This window comes from Trichophyton verrucosum, assembly GCF_000151505.1.
Source record: "Trichophyton verrucosum HKI 0517 chromosome Unknown TV-F-a-04g03.M13f1, whole genome shotgun sequence".
Lineage (NCBI taxonomy): Eukaryota > Fungi > Ascomycota > Eurotiomycetes > Onygenales > Arthrodermataceae > Trichophyton > Trichophyton verrucosum.
The window spans coordinates 26,993-54,018 of record NW_003315409.1 but is presented as its reverse complement, the minus strand read 5'-3'; the positions used below and the strand labels follow the sequence as shown (position 1 = coordinate 54,018).

General features: G+C 48.0%; 9 protein-coding genes across 9 annotated transcripts; 5 read left to right on the top strand and 4 right to left on the bottom strand.

The window, feature by feature from the left end:
• Positions 1 to 499: 499 nt before the first annotated feature.
• Positions 500 to 4,067, bottom strand: TRV_04554 (uncharacterized protein; the record flags this gene model as incomplete). Its single annotated transcript, XM_003021301.1, has 2 exons — positions 500 to 2,223; positions 2,420 to 4,067. The coding sequence occupies 2 exons, from the start codon at positions 4,065 to 4,067 to the stop codon at positions 500 to 502; spliced, it is 3,372 nt and encodes a 1,123-aa protein (XP_003021347.1).
• A 760-nt stretch (positions 4,068 to 4,827) lies between these two features.
• Positions 4,828 to 5,844, top strand: TRV_04553 (DUF408 domain protein; the record flags this gene model as incomplete). Its single annotated transcript, XM_003021300.1, has 1 exon — positions 4,828 to 5,844. The coding sequence occupies one exon, from the start codon at positions 4,828 to 4,830 to the stop codon at positions 5,842 to 5,844; it is 1,017 nt and encodes a 338-aa protein (XP_003021346.1).
• A 399-nt stretch (positions 5,845 to 6,243) lies between these two features.
• On the bottom strand, positions 6,244 to 6,894 carry TRV_04552 (uncharacterized protein; the record flags this gene model as incomplete). Its single annotated transcript, XM_003021299.1, has 4 exons — positions 6,244 to 6,324; positions 6,392 to 6,589; positions 6,663 to 6,788; positions 6,874 to 6,894. 4 exons carry the CDS (start codon positions 6,892 to 6,894, stop codon positions 6,244 to 6,246), a joined length of 426 nt encoding a protein of 141 aa, XP_003021345.1.
• Positions 6,895 to 7,190: 296 nt separating this feature from the next.
• Positions 7,191 to 8,474, bottom strand: TRV_04551 (uncharacterized protein; the record flags this gene model as incomplete). The annotated part of the gene is made up of 1 exon (XM_003021298.1): positions 7,191 to 8,474. One exon carries the CDS (start codon positions 8,472 to 8,474, stop codon positions 7,191 to 7,193), a length of 1,284 nt encoding a protein of 427 aa, XP_003021344.1.
• A 402-nt stretch (positions 8,475 to 8,876) lies between these two features.
• TRV_04550 (uncharacterized protein) lies at positions 8,877 to 16,290 on the top strand (the record flags this gene model as incomplete). Its single annotated transcript, XM_003021297.1, has 6 exons — positions 8,877 to 9,003; positions 9,076 to 10,027; positions 10,079 to 10,458; positions 10,510 to 11,396; positions 11,449 to 15,849; positions 15,913 to 16,290. The coding sequence occupies 6 exons, from the start codon at positions 8,877 to 8,879 to the stop codon at positions 16,288 to 16,290; spliced, it is 7,125 nt and encodes a 2,374-aa protein (XP_003021343.1).
• Positions 16,291 to 16,869: 579 nt separating this feature from the next.
• TRV_04549 (uncharacterized protein) lies at positions 16,870 to 18,674 on the top strand (the record flags this gene model as incomplete). The annotated part of the gene is made up of 4 exons (XM_003021296.1): positions 16,870 to 17,186; positions 17,250 to 17,679; positions 17,741 to 17,877; positions 17,939 to 18,674. 4 exons carry the CDS (start codon positions 16,870 to 16,872, stop codon positions 18,672 to 18,674), a joined length of 1,620 nt encoding a protein of 539 aa, XP_003021342.1.
• Positions 18,675 to 19,832: 1,158 nt separating this feature from the next.
• Positions 19,833 to 20,902, top strand: TRV_04548 (uncharacterized protein; the record flags this gene model as incomplete). The annotated part of the gene is made up of 4 exons (XM_003021295.1): positions 19,833 to 20,201; positions 20,309 to 20,411; positions 20,524 to 20,645; positions 20,717 to 20,902. The coding sequence occupies 4 exons, from the start codon at positions 19,833 to 19,835 to the stop codon at positions 20,900 to 20,902; spliced, it is 780 nt and encodes a 259-aa protein (XP_003021341.1).
• Positions 20,903 to 22,763: 1,861 nt separating this feature from the next.
• TRV_04547 (uncharacterized protein) lies at positions 22,764 to 23,248 on the bottom strand (the record flags this gene model as incomplete). Its single annotated transcript, XM_003021294.1, has 2 exons — positions 22,764 to 23,177; positions 23,246 to 23,248. 2 exons carry the CDS (start codon positions 23,246 to 23,248, stop codon positions 22,764 to 22,766), a joined length of 417 nt encoding a protein of 138 aa, XP_003021340.1.
• Positions 23,249 to 23,863: 615 nt separating this feature from the next.
• Positions 23,864 to 25,769, top strand: TRV_04546 (uncharacterized protein; the record flags this gene model as incomplete). Its single annotated transcript, XM_003021293.1, has 2 exons — positions 23,864 to 25,136; positions 25,252 to 25,769. The coding sequence occupies 2 exons, from the start codon at positions 23,864 to 23,866 to the stop codon at positions 25,767 to 25,769; spliced, it is 1,791 nt and encodes a 596-aa protein (XP_003021339.1).
• Between the last annotated feature and the right edge of the window lie 1,257 nt (positions 25,770 to 27,026).

Here is a 27,026-nt window from a genome sequence, read left to right as displayed (position 1 = left end):
GGAGGGCCAGGAAAGTTGATCTGTTTGAGCACGCCGTCATTTGGACTAGGGCATCGTTCTTGGGAGTGTGATACATGTATATTTCAGGAGGAGTTTTTGAGGAACGAAGTAGATAATCTTCTTGCAATGTGTATATCTAAACATATCTAGGTAAACCCTCCACCAAAACTTTGAACATTCATAGCAATCAATTGCTTGTCTTTGTCTATTGAATAAGTGACGCATTTTCATATGGTAAATATTAAATGGATGTGTGATATGTAGCTTCTTGTATCCCACAGCGTTGTCACATTTTGCATACAGGAACGAATTTCATTGATTCAAGGTAAAAAAAAAAATCAGCCGACTCAACCTATGTTCGAACAAAACATAACACAAGGAAATGAGTAGAGCAAAGTAAATAAGGCAAGGCTGCGCAAGTGTATGTATGGAGCTAGATATGTATTGAAGTTGTGATCAAATTTCAAGCTGGAAGGAGGCAAACCTTCTCTACGGAACCTCAGGCTTTATGCTCTCCGTCCCATCCAACCCAAGTACGGGACATGACTCTCCAAACACGACATTCACCACTCTTCAGGTCCCCCAACTTATGACTCTCAACTTTCGTCTTCTTGCTTTCCCTACCTTGCTCCCAGACCCGTACCTTTTTCTTCGTACCGTCCCAATCAGATACGACTCCGGCGTGGTCTGGCTTGCCTACTTCAGAGGAATATTTCTGATGCATTGTGCCACGGTGGCCTTGGAAACGACAGTTACGGAAGGTAATGATATCTCCAGGGCGAATTTCGTCAAATTGTTGGACTGAGGCATTGGCTAGGTTGGCGTATACCAGAGCGCCGTAGCTGCGGACACCAACTGGCAGGAGGGCATCCTTCAGAGGGGCAAGGAGTGTCTGGATAAGAGCATGGGGCGTACCGTCACCCACTGTGGTGTTTTGTTTTGAAGCAACCGATTCAGAGATGCGAGCGCCAAATTGAGTATGGGCGTCCTCCAGTTGGTCTTGACGTAGTCGGGGTGGTGGTGGTTCGTGGCGCTGTTCTAACGCTACATCGATTGGGTTCTTGGAATCGAATTGTGCGGATATGATTGTTTGAGAATAGTCCATGAAGAGGATGTAGACGTCCTTTGATGTGGTAACTTTGCCTCCTCGCTTGTTTGCGGAGGATTCCTCAATTTCGATGAGGATGTCTCGTCGACCTTGGAATACTGGAGGAGGTGTGTTTGGTTGTGTCCACCAGAGAGACATGGAGGCAAGGTCTACATCATTTGCCATGTAACCCTGATCCATTGATGGTCTGGAAACGTCCATAGATCTGCGGGTTCCGGTCTGGCCTCTTAGGAGATCAGACGAGCCCCGGGATGGGCGTGGGGCTTGAGAAGACATGTTGTGTTGGGGTGCCTCGTATGATGTCTCGTCCGGAATATCCTTAACCTGGGACTCGCCTCGATCCCGATGAGCAGGAACAGCAGGTGCTGCATACTGATCAAAGGCTTCCTCTCGGGCTCGTTCATGGGTTTCATCCTCTTGGGTATACATAGTTTGCGGAATTGGAGGTGGTGGAGCTCTCAGCATATCGACTGATTGTCGGGCAGCCTTTGGTGATTGGCCAGGGGGAGGGGGAGGTGGTGCTGAGCGAGGGGCAGTACTTTGGAAAGAGGTTTGTGGGATGGGTGGCCGTGTTTCTACCGGACTCCTGGGCGAGTGCGGGCTGAAAGAGTCGGCTAATGTCCCTTCATCTATACTAGAATCTCGGACATGGGCCTTCAAGGCATCTTTGTGTTTGGCACCTGATGCTATATCTGTATCATAGTCTCCTTCATACTCAGTTATCTCCTCCTCACTCTCACTACCTAGAGGACGAGTTGGTGTCTGGGAGCTCATCCTGCTATCACCTGTGTTGTCGGGGCTAGGCTCAGTTGCTGGAGGGGGAGGAGGTGGAGGACGGGTCTGAGCTGATGGAGGTACTGGGGGAGCTGATGGCAGTGGTGGAGGGGGATGGCTTTGTCGTTTTCCTGGCCCTGTCACGGGAGACGACACAGGTGATGATATCCTAACTTGATCCATGGATTGGCGTGCGCTCCCTGAAGCCTCATGCCCTGCAAAGTAGGATTCATCATCCCCCTTTTCGGTCCGGGCTGGAGATAGAACTTCATCATTAGATTTAGTTCCGAGAGAGGGAGATGTCAATATACTATGAGGTGGTGGTGGTGGGACAGGCCGAGCTACGTAATAACATATGTTAGAATATGAGCGAGGGAGAAAAAGGGGGGTTGGTTGGTAACCTACTTTCTGGGGGAGGTGGTGGAGGAGGGAGGTTTTGGGCAACTGGCGGTGGAGGAGGGACCGGGCGTCCTAAATTTCGAATCTATTAGCCTTGTCTCCAGAAAAATCATAGCAAAGAAAAATATATAAACATACCGTGAGGTGTGATAGGCTCCTCACTGGTAGTCTCTGGAGCATCTTCTGAATTCAAAGGTAAGGGCTGTGGCGGAGGGATCGATGCCTCACTAGGCTCTTCCGGAACTGCTGGCGGACTTTTTGGCTTCTCTTCGGGTTTTCTAACATGCATTCCTGGAAGAGCCATAAGCTGGACAGGAGGAGCATAAGCTTCCGGTTGCTGCTCGGTTGTCCCTACATCCGCTGATGGAGCTTTTGGCTTTTTATAGCTGCCCGTAGGCATTCCTGGTAGGCCAGCTGGAGCACCAAACATGCCCATCATGCCCATTCCTCCACTAATTTTGGCCATTCGATCACGAATTTCCATCCGCCGTCTGATTTCAGGATCTATCTCGTCCTCCTCTTGCTCCTCGCTCTCTTCTTCCTCAGAGCCATTGGCACCGGGAGCATCGCCGTGGGTTGGCTTCAGGGGTCTGGATTCAGGTGACTTGTCCTCCACGTCTTCTTTGCTTGTTGAAGTTTCACTTGCTTCTTCGGTATCTCCAGCCGCAGAGTTATCAGCATCATTAGTGTCACTTGTAAGTTCTCTGGCGGGCGGTAAGACAGGAGTTCGATGCTTAGGCTGAGTGCCTTCTTCAGCTGGGTCACCGCTTGCAGCTGACGATTCCTTTGCAGTTTCCGAGGTCTCAGTCCTTTGTAGCTCTACTCCCATCATTGACTCGGATGGTTCAACCGGCTCTTGTGACTCGACTTTCTTCTTCGCTGGCTTTTTCGGCTTTTCTTTCTTCTGGGCCGCTTCAGCGTGCCGAGAAGCTTGCTCTAACTGCTGCTTCTGCAACAGAGCAATTCTTTCTTTCAGGCTTGTTGGCTTAGGCTGTTCATCTTCTGTACCTTCCGTTCCTTCCGGGGCTTCAGACCGAATTGGCAGCGAAGTTTCTTGGGGCTCCTCGCGCCTATATGTTTGAGGATGTTCAATTGGTGGCGGAACATAAGCGTTTTTACTGGGCGGTGGTGCAACGAATGGCTTCTTCACGAATGAACTTGATGTATGAGTGGCATGATTGAATGGAGTTATTGGAGCCGCAGATGCCTTGTTGAAAGCAGCAATCCTGTCTCTAAACGAGCCTGCAGTCGGCTTCTCTGCAACAGCTGGTGGCGGGGCTTTCTTAGCTGGTGCTTCAACTGGCGCTGATGGCGGAGGCGGTGCAGCCTTCTGAGAGGGCGGGCTCATTGGAGGAGACGAGGAAGCCGGAACAGGGGCAGAGCTCTTTGGGGCCTCATATGGCACTGAACTAGGGGCAGTTTTCTTCTCGGCCTCTCCAGTAGAACCCAGATCGATACTCCTCTTCTGACTGTCCTCTTGCGGGATGTCAGGCACCGCTGACTCGGAGGCTAGAGGTGGAGATTGAGAGGCGGTTTCAGACTCCTTCCGGGTTCTGGCAGGTCTCGTAGGCCGTGGGGGTGCCGGAGGTTCGTACTTTTCGACGAAATTCCTTGGGAAAATGCCTTCTTGTTTGGCGCCCGCATGATTGGTATAGTTGCCATAGTACCAGTCAGCATCCTCCTCCTCGGTCACAGTAATGATCTGCCCAATTGAAAAATTCAGGTCATCTTCATGTTCTGAGGTGTATTCGAACACTGCCTTGACCGTGAAAGGTACCGCTGACATTTGGAAGGCTGATATGGAGGGTTGCCGAGTATCAACGGTCGAGTAAACGGTCGGGCGCAACGGCGACTCGCGGCCAGGCAGAACAGCAGTGTTGCGACCAAATATGAACCGGGCAGCACCAGAGTGCAAAAGAAGAGGGCCAGATGGTCGAAGCCCGCTGTCTCTTTCAACTGTTCAGTCTGTCGAAGGAAAGTAGTGAGTACACGACGCTGGCGTGTAGCTAGAGCATCGGTAACAACCTGCGCAGTGGCCTAGGTCAGTTCAGGCCGTCACAGCTAAATATAACTAGATCACCAAAACAAAGACAGAAAACCAGAAGCAGGTCTTACAGGTCGGGGACTAGCAGCGGTATCTCCTTCGCAAGGGAACGGAGGCAACAAGACACGGACGGGCTCGAGGGGAGCCTAGTGGGTGGTGGTGGGATGTGCGAGTTGGTGATGTTCGGGTTGTCCGTGGGAGTGGGAGGGAGATGGGCGAGGGCGGGAGAGACAACACTTAGTAGTTAACTAGTTAGTTAGCTGACTAGCAGGCTGTGGCTTGACGGTCCTCATATAAAAACGACCGACGGCGCCGCCACGGCCAGCACGAAACCTCCCCCCCCCTCCTCCTCCCCTCCCCCCACAGCCCACGACCACAGTGGACAAGGAAGATGGCTCATTTCGACGGCCTCGAGCTTGACGTCTGATCCAAAAGAAACGGCGGATGGAAGAGTGACGCTGGGATAGGACATCTTACTGCTCGTCCGTGTAGAGTCGCAGCCATGGCCGGCAGAGGCGGCGCTCACCAGGACAGGACGCTCAAGACGTCTCTACAGGCAGTTCACGCTTCATCGGCCCCGGCTTCGTCTCAGTATCGCGGCAAAGGGTCGCCGGACCCTCGACACATGGCGATTGCGCTTCACCATGCCCGCCAGATCCAGAGCCGCAAGGAGTTGGAGCTCCAGATCCTCTCACATATCGAAACGCTTATGGAACTGCCTACTACACCAGGCGCTACAGTCGAGTCCCCCTCTGCGGAGGACGTGTCGACCTTCTTCTCTGCGATAGCATGCTTTCAGCCATCGGACTACGATAATCTGATACAGGAACGGAATATTGACGGTAGCTGTGGCTATACCTTGTGTCCCAAGCCACGGCGAAAAGATAACTCTAAGGGAGGATACAGGATCGTATGGGGATCAAAGGGCAGCGGTCCCGGCGGCCGTGGCAAGGACATGAAAGTTGTACAGAAAGAAAAGCTAGAGATGTGGTGTTCTGAGGAGTGTGCAGAGCGAGCAATGTACATCAAAGTGCAGCTCAGTGAGAAACCAGCTTCAGAACGGATAGGAAGCGCGGGCAAGGACTTTGTGCTGCTGGAGGAGGCCAGACGAGGCGACTCCTTGAGATTAAGCGCCGAACGGGTAGACAGAAGTGCGATGAGAGAGGTGGAGGAGAATCTGCAGGGACTCACGCTACAGACCAATGACACCAACCCAACCTATGGCCAAGATCATCTATCCCGTGAATCGCAGGATTTATCGATGCAAGATGCAGGAAGTTCGTCGGTAAATCCTAGCAGCGATGCTGGAGCCAGAGGTTTGCTAGCACCAACAGTTGTTGAAAGAGATACCGACGATTCGAGACACCCCAAAGCTCCAATCTTCCAGCCCGACAGCGCAAAAGGAGGCTCGGTCGAGGGTTTCCATCCCCGCCAGGACACACAGTTCAGAAACTGGCCGTCCAGCAACAAGGACGGAGATGGAGATGAAGATATGGATGACTTTTTACCGCAGATATAAGACGGGTTTACAGGCACTTTGGATTATATGGGCGTTGCTAGGTTGACACGCAAGAGATACCCTTGGCTTCTTAAAGAGTCCGTTTTTCACATGCTTGATACGGCGTTCCTTCGAGCGAAATTATTCTTACTTTGTGCGATTGTGAATAACTTACCATCATAAATGAATATCATCAGATCATGGTAGGGCGTGTAGCATCCATTACGGGAGTTGAGATAGGGACTGGTTTTGGCAATCAAGCGTCATCCCAACGGAATCAGCGACACCTTGTATTTTGTAATTTTTTTTATATTAGAAAAAATTGGCAATCTAGGCGTTGAATTCATGAACAAGGCCTGGATATGTTGACCCAAATTCCCACCGCCGCATAACTCCTGCCATTTTTGTGATGGGATTGATTTAACGACGGTCGAATCGACGGCCATCAATGTTCTGGGTTTGCTGAGACACTGGGGTAACGTTGACCTTGAGAGAGTCGAACTGAAGGGGGGAAGTATTCAAATTAGCCATCGATGCTAACATGAGTTGCATAGAACATAAGACTTACTCCGAGGCTCTTGAGGAGATCCTTGGTATCGGCGTCCACGTCGAGCTGGCCGCTCTCGGTCTGGGAGATGTCAAGAGCAGAGATCTCTGGAACGTATTGATCCTTGCGCTCACGCTCCTCCTCCTGAAGCTTGAAGGAGATACCGCGGACTGGGCCACGCTGGATACGCTTCATCAAATGGGTAGTGTAACCAGCAATCTATAATCAATCTGAATTAGACCAGTTTCCGGCGATTTTGCATTCCCTTTTATTGGATATTTCGGCCACCCACCTTGTTGCGAAGGCGCTTGGAAGAGATGATAGCGATCTCATCGCAAATGCGCTTGTTGGTCTCGAAATCAAGAGTGAGCTTTGGGTAGTATCGCTCAATGATGCTCTTCGCGGATTTCTTGACGGTCTATCCAGGTCAAACGCAGTCTTGTCAGTTTTCCGATTTTGAAGAGAGTAAGGGGTTAGCTTTGCAATGTGCAATGATCACATACCTTTGTCCTAACGCGACCCATGTTGGCGGTGTTGTTGTGCTGAACTGCGGGTTGTTGATGGAGTTGACAGTTGGCGTTCGATCTTGAAATGTTCGTGATGGCTTTTTTTGATAAAGTGGAAGTTCGCTTAGGGCTGTGTATTCACGTGATTAAACGTAGAAACTTAAAATTTATATTACGTAATGGTGTGTATGCTTATGTAAGACAACGAAGTCTAACGTCAGAAAAACGAAGCAGCTTGGAGGAGTTAATATTTGTATATCTAGAACATAATAATAATACATTTATGTGTACAGAAAATAAACGTGGGACCCCATTTATCGCTTATCATCAAGGCGGCCGTAACCTGCGCGGTTGGTGACGAAAGAGGGTAGAGCTTCAGCTGCACCTTGGACTCCATGGAGGGCCTTGACGGCATTCGTAGCGCCGTCGACACGGAGCAGGACTTTGCCCTTGGCATCTACAGTTGCCTTCTCTACCTTGACCCAGTATTTGGCGCCGCCAGGAAGATCGGGGTCAAACTGGATCGATCCCTTTTGGCTGTCAAAATCTCTGGACGCAGATGGGCCAATGTCGTCTGTAACAAAGCCAGCAACACCGACTATGCTCTTGGATGATCCTCCTCTGCCACGGCCTCTAGCACGCAGCAATCGAGCTTGGACTGGGCGGGGGTTCTGCTGGGGTCCAGCAATGGGATGGTTCTCGAGATGAGACCTGGTACGCAAGTAGCTGAGACCAGCAGACGGATGGGTTTTGGGAGGGCCGTCTCTTGCGTATTGGGGTGATGCTACATCAGACGGGCCAGCAGCCCAGTTGCGTAGGTGAATTCGTCTGTCAGGGACCTTGGGTGGAGTAGCTAGATCGAGGAACTTGTTGACCTCCGGGCCGAGTGCTGCAGGATCGGCACGAAGAGCTAGAAGAGCACTTTCAAATTCGGCATCACTCAGTGTCTTCGGTAGATCGGATTCCTCGAATGATTTACCCTCATCCATCAACCGCCTTCGTGTCTGCAGGGCCTTGTTCTCTATGACAACTTCGCGGAGTCTCTGTAGGAACTCTGGCCTCTGTTTTCGTACTTTCTTGAGGTATCTTTCAAATTCAATTTCGGTCATTCCGGCCAACCATGGTCCTTTGAATCTATATCTCAGTTTCTTCTCAGAGCTGTGATCGGGAGATGCGGTCATGTTATCGGTCGAGCTTTCAAAGACGCTCGTATGTCGGCCGCTGCCCACTAACGATGATGTGCCATGAGTTGTCGATGATATAGGGAGAGATAGCTCCTGGTATTTCTTGAGAGTGAGGGCATGGTCATTCGCAGAGTGGAAGTCTGTGATGTGCTCGTAAGTATCGAGATAGTTAATCCGGACAAGAGGGTTCGATGAGCTGTCCACGGTGGATTTGGCAGGTAGAGGTCGCTTTAGACCCCAATCCCCTCTTGCGAGAGAGCTGGCGGGTGTCTCAATAGTTGCTCTAGTAGGATATGGAAGTGTCGCTGTATCGGACCAGTTCAAGCTCGAGGTCAGAGATTGTGCTGGGGGTGAGAGGGAAGCCGGGAGCGCAAACAGGCGAGACTTGCGCAGAATCTTCGTTGTGGGCGACATCCTGGCCGCCATGGCGTCAAATCGTAGCCGCTATTGCCTCCAATTGCCCTTCGTCTTCTTCGTCTTCCTCTGCGTTTCTTTGCTTCCGCCGGGCTTCATCTTCAACTTTGACATCAAAAGTTTTTCCAGACGTTGAGGTTTATACACGTGATCTTAACTACATTACCTAAGCGTTATCTACCTCCAACCTCAAGCCGGCGGAAGAATCATCAGCATCATTAGAAATCCAACGAGCACCGAAGCAAGTGGTCCCTTGTTTTGGCGGCCGATGGAAGATCCGGTTGCAAAGAATATGTGTTGTGCTGTTTCTCCAGCTACTATATTGACGCGCTGATAGATGCCCATGTTTTACCTCCAGGAGCTAGTTGTGTAGCCAACTTCTTTCGATCTTGATATCAAAACATGGCGCAAGTTACCCCAGCTGCAGATACGACTCAGCGACTCTTTCAGGAGCTCAAATCCAAGAACGAAGATACTCGGAATAGAGCTGCCACCGAGCTTCATGAAAATATTATAGCAGCTTCTCGAGGTAAGACGGCTTGGTTGAAATATGATGCCTACTAGATGAACGTCGTTGCTGATCAGCTATCTCCGCTCTCAGAGCTGCCCCAAGATAAATTTCTCGACCACTACAACTCCATAAACCAACGTATTGCCCAGCTTATCGTTACCGGAAATGACGCGAACGAAAAAATCGGTGGGCTACTTATGCTCGACCGGTTAATCGAGTTCGATGGTGTGGATACAGCACAGAAAACGACTCGTTTTGCTAGCTATCTGCGAAGTGCTTTGAGGAGCAATGATAACTCAGTATTGCTCTTCGCGGCGGGCTGTCTCGGGCATTTGGCGAAACCAGGTGGTGCTTTAACTGCAGAGCTAGCTGAAAGTGAGATCCAGTCAGCTCTAGAATGGCTACAGACCGAAAGGCAGGAGAGCAGGCGCTTCGCGGCAGTCCTGGTCATTCAAGAACTTGCAAAGGGCTCTCCAACTTTGCTGTACGGGTTTATCCCGCAAGTCTTTGATCTTATTTGGGTCGCTCTACGTGACCCCAAAGTGGTCATTCGAGAAACTGCCGCCGATGCTGTTAGTGAGTGTTTTGAAATAATAGCGGCCAGAGATAGCGCAGTTCGTTCTCAGTGGTTTTCGAGAGTATACGAGGAGTCTTTGCAAGGCCTACGATCGAACAATGTGGACTGGATCCACGGGTCACTTCTTACTTTGAAGGAGCTACTTCTCAAGGGTGCCATGTTTATGAACGAACATTACCATAACACTTGTGAAATAGTGCTGCGATTAAAAGACCACCGGGACCCCAAGATTCGTGCTCAGATTGTGCTTACCATACCAGTTCTCGCCTCTTACGCCCCCCTCGAGTTCACCAATACATACCTTCATAAATTCATGATATACCTTCAAGCACAGCTAAAACGAGACAAGGAAAGGAATACTGCTTTTATCGCCATAGGAAAGATTGCAAGTGCTGTTGGCCACGCCATCGGTCAGTTCCTTGATGGAATCATCGTATATATCCGCGAAGGACTGGCCTTGAAAGCGTATGTAGTTCTGAACCAATTAACTTGAACAAAGCTTACACAGAATTATAGCCGAAATCGCGCCGCTGTTAATGAAGGCCCGATGTTTGAATGCATTAGTATGCTGTCTCTTGCGGTTGGTCAAACTCTTAGCAAATACATGGAGTCACTGCTCGACCCTATTTTTGCTTGTGGCTTGAGTAAATCCCTTACCCAGGCTCTTGTCGATATGGCACACTACATCCCACCTATCAGAGCTACTATCCAAGAAAAGCTGCTGGACATGCTTAGCATTGTTTTATGTGGAACTCCTTTTAGACCATTGGGATGTCCGGAAAGCCGTTTACCCCCTATACCTTCCTTTGCCAAGGACTTTGGCTCCTTACCTCAGGATCGTAGTGATAGCGAGATAGCCCTCGCACTTCATACACTTGGCAGCTTTGATTTCTCTGGTAAGCGGTTCGCTGTTATAGTATGATAACTGCATATTAACGTGTTGTTAGGTCATGTCCTTAATGAATTCGTTCGCGATGTGGCCATCAAATTTGTTGACAGCGATAGCCCTGAGATCAGAAAAGCATCTGCTTTAACTTGTTGCCAACTTTTCGTTCATGACCCTATCATTAACCAGACAAGTGCTCACTCGATACAGGTCGTTAGCGAGGTTATTGATAAACTACTCTCAGTTGGAGTCGGCGACCCCGATCCTGATATCCGGCGAAATGTGTTATTCTCTCTGGATAAGAAATTTGACCGTCACTTGGCGAAACCAGAAAACGTTCGATGTTTGTTCCTAGCTGTTAATGATGAGATGTTCCCGGTACGAGAAGCAGCCATCAGCATCATTGGACGCCTCTCGAGCGTCAACCCGGCCTATGTTTTCCCACCTCTGAGAAAACTACTTGTGAATCTTCTGACTGGCCTCAGCTTTGCTACCAACTCCCGGCAAAAGGAAGAAAGTGCCCAATTAATCAGCCTCTTCGTTTCAAATGCTACCAAACTCATTCGCTCCTATGTTGACCCCATTGTTACAACGCTATTGCCCAAGACTTCAGACGGGAATCCTGCGGTAGAAGCGACCACTCTCAAAGCCATTGGAGAGCTTGCGACGATAGGTGGTGAAGACATGAAACAATATCTTCCTCAACTCATGCCAATAATCCTGGATTCACTACAAGACCTTTCCTCTCAGGCTAAGAGGGAGGCTGCCTTGAAAACTTTGGGTCAGTTGGCAAGTAACGCAGGCTATGTCATTGAACCTTATAAAGAGTATCCGCAGCTTCTTTCTATTCTCATCAACATTATTAAGACGGAGCAAACGGGTAGTCTAAGGAAAGAGACCATCAAACTCATTGGAATACTAGGAGCGCTTGACCCTTACAAAGATCAGGTAATTATTCCGAACACTCTATAGGAGCGATTTTATACTGACTTTGCTACAGCAAATTAGTGAAACTTCTCCTGATGTTCATTATGTCAACGAAGTTCAGACTGTTTCCGATGTTTCTCTTATTATGCAAGGCCTTACTCCTTCCAACGAGGAGTACTACCCCACCGTGGTCATCAACACTTTACTCCAAAACATTCTGCGAGAGAGCTCTCTTGCCCAATACCATTCTGCTGTGATTGACGCCATTGTTACGATGTTCAAAACCCTTGGGCTCAAATGTGTCCCATTTCTGGGCCAGATAATACCTGCATTTATATCAGTCATCAGAAGCACGCCGGTCAGCCGACTTGAAACGTATTTTAACCAGTTGGCAATCTTGGTAACGATCGTCAAACAACATATCCGTGCATTCCTCCCCGAAATTATCGAAGTCATTCGTGACTATTGGGGATCTCCATATCCCGTACAATGCACGATATTATCTCTAGTGGAAGCAGTTGCTAAGTCATTAGAAGGCGAGTTCAAAAAGTACTTGGCCGCCCTTGTTCCGTTGATGCTGGATACTGTTGAAAAGGACAATTCTGTCCGCCGCCAGCCCACAGAGAGGATCCTTCACACTTTCCTGATCTTCGGCTCAAGTGCTGAAGAGTATATGCATCGCATTGTTCCCGCCATTGTCAAAATCTTCGATAAGACTCAAAATCCCTCCAACATCCGAAAATGCGCCATGGAAACGCTGGCAAAACTCTCTCGACAGGTTAACGTATCAGACTTTGCATCCCTTATGATACATCCGCTCTCAAGGGTTATAAACAACGCCGAGAAACCACTCAGGCAAACTGCTTTGGACTGCATTTGCACTCTCATCTTCCAGCTTGGACAGGATTTCAATAACTATGTTCCACTCATCAACAAAGTCCTCAAGTTTAATCAAATACACCACCATAGTTATCATGTTCTTGTTTTTAAGCTACAGAAAGGAGATCCATTACCCCAGGACCTTAATCCCAATGAACACCATAGCAATCTTGTGGAAGATTCAGCATTTGCGGATGTTGGCCAGAAGAAGATATTCGTTAACCAACAACATCTCAAAAATGCATGGGACGCCACACAAAAGTCAACTCGAGAAGATTGGCAGGAATGGATTCGGCGCTTCAGCGTCGAACTGCTCAAAGAATCACCCTCCCATGCCCTTCGTGCCTGTGCTAGCTTGGCTGGTATCTATCAGCCGCTTGCTAAGGATCTTTTCAACGCCGCCTTCGTTTCCTGCTGGACGGAACTTTACCATCAGTATCAGGAGGAATTGGTTCACTCCATCGACTTGGCACTTACTTCTCAGAATATCCCTCCCGAAATCCTACAAATACTCCTCAACTTAGCCGAATTCATGGAACATGACGACAAAGCTCTACCAATTGATATCCGAACGCTCGGGAAATATGCCGGTAAATGTCATGCATTCGCAAAAGCATTACATTACAAAGAACTGGAGTTCGAGCAAGACCAAAATTCCGGAGCAGTGGAGGCATTGATTAGCATCAACAATCATCTTCAACAGTCTGATGCCGCAATTGGTATTCTCCGCAAGGCACAGGCGTATCGAGATGTCGAGCTGAAGGAAACATGGTTCGTGAAACTCCAGCGATGGGAGGAAGCATTAGCTGCTTATAAGAGACGGGAGTTAATCGACCCTGATTCTTTCGAAGTTACCATGGGTAAGATGCGATGTCTTCACGCTCTTGGTGAATGGAAAATGCTTTCAGACCTTGCGCAGGAGAAATGGAATCAAGCATCGAATGAGCACCGCAAGGCCATCGCCCCACTCGCTGCTGCTGCTGCATGGGGAAGAGGCCAATGGGAGCTTATGGATTCATATATTGGGGTAATGAAGGAGCAGTCGCCTGACAGATCGTTCTTCGGCGCAATTCTCTCACTTCATCGCAACCAGTTCGAAGAAGCGTCGGCTCTGATTGAAAAGGCCAGAAACGGCCTAGACACCGAACTCTCTGCATTGCTAGGTGAATCATACAACAGAGCTTACAATGTTGTTGTCCGGGTGCAAATGCTCGCTGAGCTGGAAGAAATCATTACTTATAAAAGAAGTGTGGATGACCCAGAAAAGCAAGAGGCCATGAGATTGACGTGGAATAAACGACTTCTGGGTTGCCAGCATAATGTTGAGGTATGGCAGCGTATGCTCAAAGTCAGGGCACTTGTTATCACTCCCCGTGAAAATCTTGATATGTGGATCAAGTTCGTCAATCTATGCCGCAAATCGAACCGTATGGGACTTGCAGAACGTTCTCTTAGTGCTTTAGAGTCTATTGAGGCCGCAGATGGTGGCATCCCACCAGAAGTGACATATGCACGCCTTAAATTTGAGTGGGCCTCTGGCCGGCAGGCTGAAGCTCTCAAAGCCCTAGAGGAATTTACTATCTCTCTTACAGAATCATATGGGCGGTATAATTCGATTCTTTCTGCTCAAGACGAACATACGCCTACCGATGGGCCAGCCCTCACCAACGGTATAAATGATTCCAACCATACTAATGCTGGATATTCAAAACAACATCTCGGTGATGCCAATAAGATCCGACGTCTTCTTGCAAAGAGCCATCTTAAACAGGGAGAATGGCAAACGGTGTTACAACGCGGTGATTGGAGATCAGATGGTGTCCGTGATGTTCTAAACTCGTATTCTGCGGCTACACAATATAACCGCGACTCGTACAAAGCGTGGCATGCCTGGGCTCTCGCGAATTTCGAAGTGGTGAACTCCCTAACAGCTCAGCCAGAGAGGGAGCCTCCTCATCACATCATCCTCGAACATGTCATGCCTGCAATACGTGGATTTTTCCGTTCAATCGCACTCTTGCCATCAAGCACATTGCAAGATGCGCTCAGGCTGCTGACACTCTGGTTCACCCATGGTGGCGACGCTGAAGTCAACGCTGCCGTCGTGGAAGGCTTCTCAACTGTGAGCATCGATACCTGGCTTGAAGTTACTCCTCAGCTCATTGCCCGCATCAATCAACCCAATCCTAAGGTACGCACTGCTGTACATCGATTATTGGCTGAGCTGGGCAAAGCTCACCCCCAAGCGCTGGTTTATCCCTTAACTGTCGCAACTAAATCCAACGTGGTGCGCCGCTCCCAATCTGCCATGACCATCATGGAAAGTATGAGGGCGCATAGCTCACGTTTGGTTGAACAAGCTGAAGTTGTCAGTGGTGAGCTAGTGCGTGTGGCAGTATTATGGCACGAACTATGGTACGAGGCATTGGAGGAGGCCTCTCGGCTCTTCTTTACCGACCACGATGTGGAAGGTATGTTGTCCACTCTTGCACCTCTCCACGACATGCTCGATAAGGGTGCAGAGACCTTAAGAGAGGTATCTTTTGCTCAGGCCTTTGGGAGAGACTTGGCGGAGGCCAAACACTTCTGCAACTTATACCGGGAAACCGGAGAAATGGGCGATCTCAACCAAGCTTGGGATCTCTACTACAATGTGTTCCGCAAGATTTCCCGACAAGTAACGCAAATCAAATCGCTTGATCTAAAATACATTTCACCCAAGCTCAAGGACGTCGTCGATCTTGACTTGGCTATACCTGGCACATACCAAAGTGGACGACCCGTCATCCGAATACAAAGCTTTGACAGTGTTGCTATTGTTGTCCAGACCAAGAAGAAACCCAGAAAGATGATCATCAGGGGAAGTGACGGAAACTCATACATGTACGCGCTCAAGGGCCATGAAGATATTCGACAAGATGAACGTGTTATGCAATTGTTTGGTCTAGTCAACACTCTCTTAGACAACGACAGCGAGTGTTTCAAACGTCACTTAACGATTCAACGGTTCCCCGCCATTCCCCTGTCACAAAACTCTGGTTTAATAGGATGGTGCTGTAACACCGACACGCTTCACGCTCTCATCAAAGAGTACCGTGAGAGCCGTCGCATTCTGCTTAACATTGAACACCGAATTATGCTCCAAATGGCTCCTGATTATGACAATCTGACTCTCATGCAGAAAGTGGAAGTGTTTGGTTACGCGATGGACAATACCACTGGCAAAGATCTTTACCGAGTCCTATGGTTGAAAAGTAAAAGCTCTGAGTCGTGGCTTGAACGACGAACGAACTATACCCGATCTCTCGGAGTTATGTCAATGGTTGGGTATATCCTTGGCTTAGGTGACCGCCATCCGTCGAACTTGCTGCTTGATAGGATTACAGGAAAGATAGTTCACATTGATTTTGGCGACTGCTTCGAGATCGCGATGCATCGTGAGAAGTATCCAGAACGGGTACCATTCAGACTAACCCGTATGCTTACATTTGCGATGGAAGTCAGCAATATCGAGGGTAGTTTCCACATTACTTGTGAGGCGGTCATGCGTGTTATTCGCGAAAACAAAGAATCTCTTATGGCCGTTCTTGAAGCTGTAAGTCCCCGGCTTTTCTAGGTAATTATTTTTAAGTAAATCAGCCGCTAACCTTCCAACTAGTTCATTCACGACCCCTTAATCAACTGGCGTCTAGGAGCACGGGAATCTCCCGCCCGCCTCTCAATCCTCGATAGGCACCCGCCCACAGAGTCCAACATGGACAACCCCATCCAGCCGACTACTTTCTCCCGCCGCCGCCCATCAATACTTGATGGTGGTATTCTTGATGCTCAACAAGGCATCCCCAACGAAGGACGTGAAGTGCAAAATGCGCGAGCCCTTCAAGTACTTGGAAGAGTCAAGGAGAAGTTGACCGGCCGCGACTTCAGAACGCCTGATGAACTCAATGTTAGCGACCAGGTCGACAAACTTCTAGTCCAAGCTACAAGTGTAGAAAACTTGTGTCAGCATTACATCGGTTGGTGCAGTTTTTGGTAACCTGGTGTTTCTACATCGATCTTATGACCGATTCCTGCTCGCCTGGAATTCTTCTTTCATATCCCCCTTTCGTCACGCCATACTCACCTGCATCTTCTAACCTCCACCCTTGGCAATGTATCTTTTCTTTTCTTTTGACGAATTTCATAGTAACGATTTGCTTGGGATTGGTTCCTCATGCTCATCTCCGTGTTTTACTATACTCGCAGGCTGTCTTTTTGCTGCACATCTCTGTTTCTACCTGTGTTCTATAGATCTAATCTCAGCAATACCCTTCACAGCTCGTCTTAAGCTACTATGTCAAGCGTTTTCATCTTATTTACCTGAGTAATGTAGAGAGAGAACCATTAAGGCTATGGTAAGAAATCAGTAGCCAGGTATGTCTACATGATTGACTCGCTAGTTACCCGAGGTTGGCGCTAAAGTCACATGCAAAGGCGCGCTTGTTCGTGACGTCGGAAGTTGCCAACGCCAGAAGAAAACATCCAACAGTCATGCAGATAGCAAGATATGGATGAGGCTTCGTTTGCGAGCAGATTTTATTGTCTTATGTGAGTTAATCAAGTAGTCGGCGCGATCATGGCATCGAATCCAGATCCAGACGCCCAACGCAATCCCCCCAGCCTGGGGTTCAAGGTGCAAAGGACAGTCCTCCGGCTTCTCTGCTCTGGGGAAGAGTATCGAAAGCTCCATGAATCCGTCATTCAGAACCTCCCTCGATCCATACAAGATAGAACATATTCGCCTGCTACGTTTAATAATATCATCAAGTCAAGAGACAAGTATACCACGGCAGCGCTACGCTCCTCCCTCCGACTGTTTTGGATCACGCGCTTGGGTATGAAATTGCTGGATTTCATTAAAAGCCGAATCATAGCAAGGGCTGGCGCATCAAGGTATGTTTAAGGAAAACAGTCTCGTGTGATCTACAAAATATATCTAATATTCTTTTCTGAAAGTGCTTCCTCAAACGTGCCGTTTCGCAATTCTCCGGCTTTCCGGCTTCCACTATCCTTATCCTTGATGCTACTTTTCCACCGATTACTACATCGCTTTTTCTCCCGATTACGCGCAAATTTGAGAACAGACAATGCCCAGCCTTTCCGAGAGAGGAATCCGCGCATATCCAAAGCGCTAACATCGAAATATGCACCAGCTATAGGCGCCAGCTTGGCAGGCTTCTTCCTCGCTTTATACCCACAGGCCCAGCTACGTCTTACAGTTGCCATATATGCTTCCACCCGGAGCTTGGAGGTTCTGTATAATGCTTTGTTGGAGAATGGATGGCTCTCACTTCGTCCTTGGTGGTTTGGAAGCTGGCTTCTAATGCCACTCTCCATGGCCCAACTCTTCCATGCTTTTGTATTTGATAGAGAAGCTACACCATCTGTAAGTTGCCAGTGCCTACTTGTCCCTTTTGGAAGAAATTAGGAATTAACGCTTGGTCTAGTGGTTTGGAAACGTTATTCTGAGGTTCACCCCAGGGTATATAAAGCGGCGGCCTTCAGGCCTCCCAGGAACGGTGGCCTGGCCGGAACCATTTGAAACTGTTGATGCATTGGCAAAAGTTGCGGAACTCAAGTGGCCGTATGACACCTCTCATGCCTGTTTGGATCATTTTGATATCAAGCTAATAACCTTCGTTTAGGCCCTTTACTTCTCCCATTCTCCATCCAAGTGTAACAGACACGCTTCCTGCCGCTGTTCAGACTATATCGCCCATAACTTCTCCTGCTCACCCAGCAATAGCGTCTCTATCCTGTGCCTTACTGCATCCAAAATCACCTTCCTGCTTGACCGCATTCATACATCAAGTGCTCCTCTCCATCCCGCCCCTCGTGCGTTCTGTTGCCAAGGTCTACTTGGCTCTATCAGTACTGAAATTCAAGTCTTTTGTTACATCACCAGTCACCTCAATTAACGAGGTGTCCAAGAAGATACTTTCCGCCACGGCAATCATAAGCTCGTCTATTGGTGCGGCGTGGGGAAGTATCTGTCTTTTCAATGCCGTCTTGCCACGAAAATTGTTGCCAACCCAGCGGTTCTACCTCAGTGGTGCTATCAGCGGCCTTCCGTTCGCAGTTCTCTGTGGCTCCGGCTACCGAGCTCATTTCCTTTATTTGTTCCGACAAGCTGTGGAATCCGCCTGGAAAACGGGAGTCAAGCGCGGCCTCTGGCGCGGTTATAAAGGGGGTGACTTGTGGGTTCTTGTAGCTTCTTGGGCACTTTTGGGAGTGTTGCTGGAAAGAAACCCTGCAAATATCACAGACCAAGGATTCAGGAAAGCATTGACTTGGATGAGAGGAGATGGCTATAATGACCTAGCTGAGCGCCGAGCAAAGAAGAGCAGAAGAGATTCGGCAGAACAAGCCAGGTCGTCCTAGATATCTAGGACAACTAACCATTGATAGTAAATTGATGCACCCCTTCAAAGCGCCACGGACCCTCGGATCATCTACTCTCGTCTAGGACTGGTTTAAATGCATAAATTGAGATGCGTGAAGAAGGTCAAGCAACCGATATTCCATCACATATTTAACGACTATGAAATAAACAGCAATATAGCAGAAACAACGCTAGATACGAATTCACCACACATTCAATGTCTATTTCGAAATGCTTCCCTATATATTATATATGTTTGTATGAGCTTTCCCAGTGTCTAAGTAGTACGCCTCGTCATCTAGCTGGGTACGTTAACTACTAATATCTTCCTTAAACCGTTAACTCACCTCGGCAGACCCTGAATTCTTTCATAAATTTGATTGCGGCCGCTTTGAACATTGAGCTCTACTTGTCATTAACTAACAAATTCCAGCCATTGAAGGAGATATTGACCGGATGTACTGAACTTATCCTCGGCGCTCCGGCCTTCCCGTCCCTGACGCGTCCCGTAGTCATTGAAATCGTCAAATTGAAGCATTCGAGGAGGAGCAACTTAATGACTTCAAATCGGACAAGCACTGTCCTGTGAAAATCTCGTTCCTTCTATGACATTTGAAGACATGCAAGCGCGAAAAGGCCGACCAAGATGAAATCAAAACATACGATGCATTGGCCCGGGGGAGTCGCTCACATCCTGGCTATCAACACCTAAATCCATCCATCGGGTTACGGAAGACCTTCTCACAGTGGGACTTGTTCAGCTAGTTAACTAGTTACTCCAGGGACTCAATCATATACATACAGAATGCAGACTTGTGTACCCCGTATACATATATGAAAATCCCCAAGATACCACAGCAAACTACCCATTTTGTGCTTCGACAGTCTCCTGATTATACGAAGACTGCGAAGAAGTTGCTCGACCGCCCTTGGCTAACCAGGGTAGAAATAACTAACTAACTAGTTAATGAATGAGCAATTCGCAAAGAATACGAGCTTAGTTAAAATATAACCTCATGTTGACTCAGTCATGTTGGCAAACATAACCTTCTCTCTACATCTCTAATCACCGCTACCACATCAGGTACTGACTTGGAGAAGACCTTCGGTGCAAACCTGAGAGCAAGTACCTGCAGGCTTCTGTCTTTTCAACAAAAATGGATGCTAAACCAGTTGCGGCATGGGACCAGCTTGCCGAAACCTGGGACACGTTGATGGGAACTCCAGGCAACGATTACTACACTGTCATCGAGCTGCCTGCATTGGAACGCCTGGTGCAGCCAAATCCTGGAGATTGTGCCTTGGATCTTGCCACGGGGAATGGCCTTGTAGCGCACTGGATGGCCCAAAAAGGGACCAGCGTCCTCGCAACAGATGGCAGTCCCGCTATGGTCGCGAAAGCTCAAGCCCGACAGTCAAAGAGACTCGAAGAAAATGGGGAAGTCAAAGTCTCATATCAGATCCTCGACGTGACAGATCCACAGCATTTTGACGAACTTATTCAGTCTCGAGGTCTTGGGGCCGGGGTGAGGCGTTTTGTTTCACCTCTACTTTTATCTATGTTCTATAATCATACCCATTGCCTTCTCGGCTTGATCTTGGGCCATATGAAGTAAATTGACTGTCTGAATAGGGAGCATTTGATATCATCACGATGAATATGGCAATCATGGATGTCTCTACCTTAGAGCACCTTGCTAATGCACTGCCTAAATTATTGAAAAGGGATGGGGCCGGTAAGTCCGTCGGCTCCAACGTTGACAGACAGGCCTTGCCGACTTATCCCTTGGTATAGCTTTGTTGCAACGCTATTGCACCCTCTCTTTACCTGCGGCGTAACAAGAGCAGTCGAATATAAGGACAATCCCGAGTCAGGCCGAGAGGAGGTGTTTCATTCCTTGAAGATGACCAAATACTTGCACGTTCCACCCTACAAAGGCGTCGCAACTCAATCCCAGCCTCACCCGCAGGTAATAAGTGCGCTCCCATGAATAATATCTTCTTTAATATTTAGTGCTAACCAAAAGTTCATCCCACGTAGCTATACTTCCACCGTCCAATGCACGAAATCTTTGCTCCATTCTTTAAGGCAGGCTTAGTCCTGGATGCTCTGGAAGAGCCAAATTTCGACGAGGCATATGTAAAGGCAAGGGACTTGGATATAGGATCGCTCCGGCAGTTCACACAGTTCCCTAAAATTCTTGCCTTTAGAATGAAGATTGCGTGAGGCTCTTCCCCCTGGTATCAAGATCAAAGTTGGCCGTTCAAAACAAGTTAGTTAAGCAAACTACCTAGCAACCTAGGCAGTTACCAATTAACTAGTTAGTTAGTTATCCCCTATTCAGCAAATCTGCCCTTGTTTCTATCAAAAAAACAATTGGATATCACTGCAAACGCCAACATGGCCTCCGCACTTCAAAGAACCGTCGAGTGTCTTCCTATGTTATTCAATAGGAGTGGTTTATTTATTTATTATATTTTTTATTTTGATCAAAATAATGAACCCGCCTAGGAACAAGGATGCTGGAATACTTATCCTCTGAGAAATGGATGTCCATGCATACCCCAGCGACCTCTACAGTCATTTACGTACGTTTATCGCTTGTACGCCTGATATCCAATATGTTATTAAAAGAGAACTACGTTGAATCACGTAGCTTCCTGGTATTTGAATATCTGGCATACTTACTTCCAAAGCTTTAGTCACGAAATATCCACCCTGCTCATCTCTCACACGTCTGACACAGGAGGGGTAGTGTGCCAAACGGCAATCTTTCTTGCTTGTAATGCTCGGGGTCCTTACATGATGGCCTGATATTCACAAGACCAAGGGCTGGACCCTGTACATCGTCGCAATCAAGCTTGTGAAGCCAAAATTCACTCAATATAGGCAGCCGGGATTAGAATGGTCTTGTATCGAAGGCATTGAACTGACTGTTACTAACAAGGAATTTTATAAAATACATAGGCGGCGACTCCGTTGCCAATTCCTAGGCTCACGCCATAGAAATCGACGAAGTTCTCAGGACCAAAGCACTAAGTTATCGGAGTGTATCATATGTTAACCATAACGGATGCGTTACATGAAGCGAACATGGGGGTAGTCAAGACAACGCGTAACCATCTCCACGCAACATGTTCCCGAAAACCAGAGGTAACCCATTGGGTGTCGCTTGGTCGAAAAAGCAAAGCACACCCAGAATTGCAAAGTTGCACAGAGTATTGTAATGGGCGGCAGCGAAAAAGCATGCATAGCACAGAACAGGCAGCCGCATGGATCCTCTAAGGAGAAAAAGGAATTTCTTGACAGGACTGGAGGTGACACGGCTATTGGACATAACGGCAAGGATATTAGAGTAGACAACTGGTGCGGGTCCAGGAAATCATGGCAAGTAATGATGTATCTATCAAGCAAATTTTGGGTAGAACCGTAAGATCTTAGAAGTTTATCGTCTATGAATACACCAACATGGGGATATATAGAAAGGAGTACTCCGTAGCGTTCAAGACACGGAAGAGTGGAGTGAGAGAACAACAGAACAAAACAAAAAGACGGCCCAGCTAGAATAAGGGGAGGATATTAGAACCCCAGCAGCCAGGTATGTTAATTGATGTACATATAGAAGTGATAATACAGATTTCTTTGAACCCACCCGCGCAATAGTGAGAGTGAAGAGTCGAAGTCGAGCTACTTAGAGGAGCTTGAGATCTTTTGGTGCATTCAATGGAAGAATACCAAAACATAAATATCCGAAGACGCCAGTTGGAGAGGATATTTCTCATAAATAGCGGCTCCCAAGTTCAGGGTTTCCGGGTAAGGATGCATGGATGTATGCGTCGAACGGGTGAAGTTTCCGGATGGAACATATCGTGAAAACGAGGATGTAGATGGCCTTTAGATCCTTTCTAGAAAAAGAAAATCCGCAAAACTCCAGTGCTAATGCTCCAAGATAGAAGGATGTTAAAATGAAAATGGATAAAAGGGTATTCGGAGGAGGAAGAGGTCGAGATATTGGCGAAACGGACGCCCATAGCGTAGGCAAGGAAGTGCCATTTTGGTTTATTTCACCTTCACAGGTTAACATCGATCATCGGTCTTTAAACAGCTTCGGGTTCCAGCCTTCCCGTACCTCTTTCTCGATTTTCGCATTTCTTGCTGCATCTCTAACCTCCATCTCAATTCTTTCACGAGCGCGTAGTATCTTGCTCTGGAGGTAGAAACTGCCGCCCTTCTTCGGATCGTTCAGGTCAAATAGTTTCTTGAATCGCTCCATTGTATGTTCTAGGTTCGCCTCTCCACCCATTGGCGGCTTAACGTTGAGTATCTTGCAAGCCTCCTCCAGTGTCAAACCGGAAGACGAGAATGCGCCCGTGGAACTTCCGGTTTTCTGCGCATGTGCTTGATATCTAGACGATGCAGACGCTTGCTTGTACGCTTCCGCAAATGCTCGACCAAACACTCTGGTGCCGGTGAGGACAATCTGAGTTAGAATACGATGAGCCTGTCCGGGAAGATGTCAGTTCCAGCCCTTACTTATATCATTGAGGAAACGTCTGTATCCAGGCTTACCATGTTGAACCACCAAGAACGAAGGAAAAGAACGAAACGCAAAGCCCACAGCTCTCCCAGCTCCTAAGTATTTCGAACTAAAAAGCGAACGAGTTTGCGATATCAAGAGTCTGTCGTCGTCCGCTTTTTCCTTCGAGGTTGAAAAAAAAGCCTAAACTTTCATGCAAAAACTTTACATGCCTAAAGAGGACTAGCACCGGGTATTATTACATAATATTTACATAATCCAGAATCACATGGAAAAGTATCCACACGTGACGTAGTTTTTGTCGCGTGCAGAAAGTTGAAGCCGAGAAGAAGTTGGAGTTGACGATGAAGACAACAAAGTCGACGCTCGCAGGAAGGAGAAGAAGAAGGACAGGATCAACGACGGCTTCGGACTGAGACTCTTGTGATATCTGCTCTTGTGCTCGGGGGATTTCTCAACTTTACCTTACATACAACTGTGACGCCTAGGATGAGCTTCGGCGGCTTGGGAACTAGGAAGCTTCTATAGTTGCATGGCAGCTCTCGGTAGGTTGTATACGCCTTTTACCAGCGGTGTAGCCCCCCCGAGCCATAGTCATACTTGATCGCACAGTTCTAACGCTGTCTATAGATATACCGTGGCTAGGTTCCATGTCCGCAGATCCTCACTCCCAGAATGACGGTGCTACCGGGTCTCTCGGCTCCAATGACGGTCTCCCGCCTACCGTTGCGACCTTCTCGCCCACCAATATATCGGGTAATTCATTAACGTCCAAACAAAGGTCTACTATCATTGTTCACCGAAAGTCACCTCTCCTAGTAGCGACTCCTCCTGCAGTCACTCGTGCGCTAGCATACTCTCATCCGTTTCTTCTTCCTCTAAACCGGCTTGCAGGACTCTTATCATGGACCAGTGGAGATCCGTGGGAGAGCTTTCTTTTGGTTGGTGCCTTTTGGGCTGTCACTCTACATGGTAGTGCCATAATATTATGGGGAGGACCAATTCTAGTGGTTGTTGCTTTGATGCTGGGCCTATACTCTAGGCGGTACTCCCCTCTATCATCCACTGGCTTGACTGGGGAGAAACATAGAAGAGAGGGCTCGGACGGATCATCTAGGCCTCACAAAACTCTGGATGAAATCGTGGAGACATTAAGGGAGTTCACAACAAGGTGCAATATCTTGCTTGAGCCTCTACGCGACCTCACCGATTTTCTTTCTACGCAGCGAACTGCAACTTCGACTACAACCAGGCCTGCCCTAACAGCATTACTTACTCGGATAATCCTCATTACACCTATTTGGATTCTACTTACCCTTCACCCCATATACCTCATCACTATCAAAAGAGTTGTCATAACTGTCGGCACCATCATCCTGACATGGCATTCTAAACCCGCGCGAATTTTTCGAGTTTTACTCTGGCGGTCATTGACAATTCGGCGTATCTGCTCAACTATTACTGGACTGCAATTTTCATCATTACAGCATAGTGGTGATCAATCATCTAATTCTTTCACCAAATCCTCGCTACTATCCTTGACGGCTTTCCGCTCTAAGCAGCCCTCACAGCACGGCTCAACAAAGCGTCGCGCAAATTCATCGGGTGTGCGGTTCACATTCATTGTATATGAGAACCAAAGACGGTGGTTGGGTATTGGGTGGACTTACTCTTTGTTTGCATACGAGAGGCCAGCGTGGTCGGATGAGCACCTGAATCCGGTGCCTCCGAAGGATGAATTCGAACTTCCCGAAGTTCAGGGCAGCAACTCGAAGTGGAGGTGGGTTGAGGGGAGCGAATGGCGTATTGATGGTTCATCAGATCCGTCGGCGAAGAAAAAGGGCAAGGGAGGTAAAAATAATGATAATAAAGACGACGGTGGATGGATCTACTATGATAATAAGGTATTTAATTTTCACCTACGTATGTACATCGGCAAATGGATCGCTGACGTGAGCTGTGAAGTGGCACGATGGTCGCCGCGGCCAAGATGGTTGGGGAAGATATACCCGACGCCGAAAATGGTGTCGAGATGCAGAGCTTGTCGAAATATCCCCTGATGGGGAGACGATAGAAACACCATCAAAGACAGCAGCAGATAATGAAAGTAAGAGTAAGGGTGATAGCGGGAAGGACAGTAACTCAGGAGATGACAAGAACAGCATCAAAGCCCGCAAGAGACGATGGTTCGGTAGCACCGACTTGAAAGGATTCTCGGCCGTTGAACCTGAGCCTTCCAGCTCGACTCAGCCTATCAATGCCGAATCAACATCAGCTTCCTTGTCAATGGTAGGGTCAAGTCTACCCAAGGCGTTGAGTGTCTCTAGTGGCCGCAGCTCAAACAACACTAATGGGTCGATACGGGCTCGAAGCAAACGGCCTGCCAGCATCCACACAGACGGTGACAGAAAAAGCCAAACCTCTAGCATTCGTGATAGAGAAATTGAAGAAGCTGAAAACATGCCTGACAAGTGGGGAAGCCAATCTGGCAATGCAGCAGAGAGAGCGGGCAGAGGCTGGGGACTGGGAGATGACGCCCATATGAGCTTAAGCTGACGAATTTCGACCGAGTTCTTTTTACGTTATTTGGTGTAGCGATGTCTTGTCTGGATCGTTTTGGATCCCGACTGCCTTTTCAGGAGGATGAGAGTCTCCTATTTTTACGATGTGAACGTGGGAAATGGGAAATGCCGTCAGTCGAAGGCCAAGGTGATGGGATCGTACAAGGCCGGTACTGGAGTCTTCTCATCTTCGTCTTTCTCTTTATGCTGGACATTGGTATATATATATATTTGTTAATCACCTGTCTATTAACCCAAACTACTTAGTATGATAGTCATCAGAACACCGTATCATCTTCCAAGTCTTACGAACGGCCCATGCGATGATGTGATGTTGACTCCCCTTGTAACTAGGGGATGTTGTTTATGGAGCAGGCCCAGGATAAAACCTTCCAACAATGCTTGAACCCCGGCGGCTTTTGGCGGTTCGATATTAAATATTCGTACCTCCAGCGATCACAGCATCCATCCCTTTTCTGGTCTCAAAAAGATAACTAAACAAAATTGAAAGGCCTCGCAATTTCTTCATGGTGGATAGAAACCCTCTCTCGGCTGTCTTTGCCGGCTCGATCTCTCAGCCGCGAGTTCGTACGGGTATAGGACCAAATCCATGTATAGTTCGTGCCAGGGCTGCTATAACCGAGTGTCTTAACGAAGTAAAAATATCCCCGACCCTTGGTGTTTGCGATGCCTGCTTCGTAGTTAATAATAACAGGCTTAATTTAGTGTCTCATTTCCGATGCTTGTTCCAGCTATGATATTGCGCCCCTCTAATTAAATTAATGACAGGGAATCATGTTTATCGTCGAGGGATAAACATTCTGTGTGTAAATGGCCGATGATAGTCATCTGGAGGGATACTGCAGTTTGCCTTTTCTGTACACGTAGTTTAGGTGGATGGAAGTCTAATCCCAAACACATTCAAGAGTGCCTTGTGCTATGTGCGCCTTTGACGTGGGCTGACTGGTGACAATGTGTTTCTGGCTTTTTGGTCGACACAATCTGGCTGACTGGGAGTAAATTAACCGGAACTGCCAAGGGTCAAGTATAAGTTAACCGAGGGACACAGAAATGTATCAACGTGCCTAGTTATCGAGACGAGTAAATTGGTCAAACCAGAACCAAAAAAAAAAAAAAAAAAAAAAAACGAAAAAGGGGTTGTTGCCGCTGTACTAGTTGCACCAGCCGAAACCTCGTAGTCACTCTACTAAAATTAGGCGCACCAAAGGCGAGCCATTATTCCCATAATATG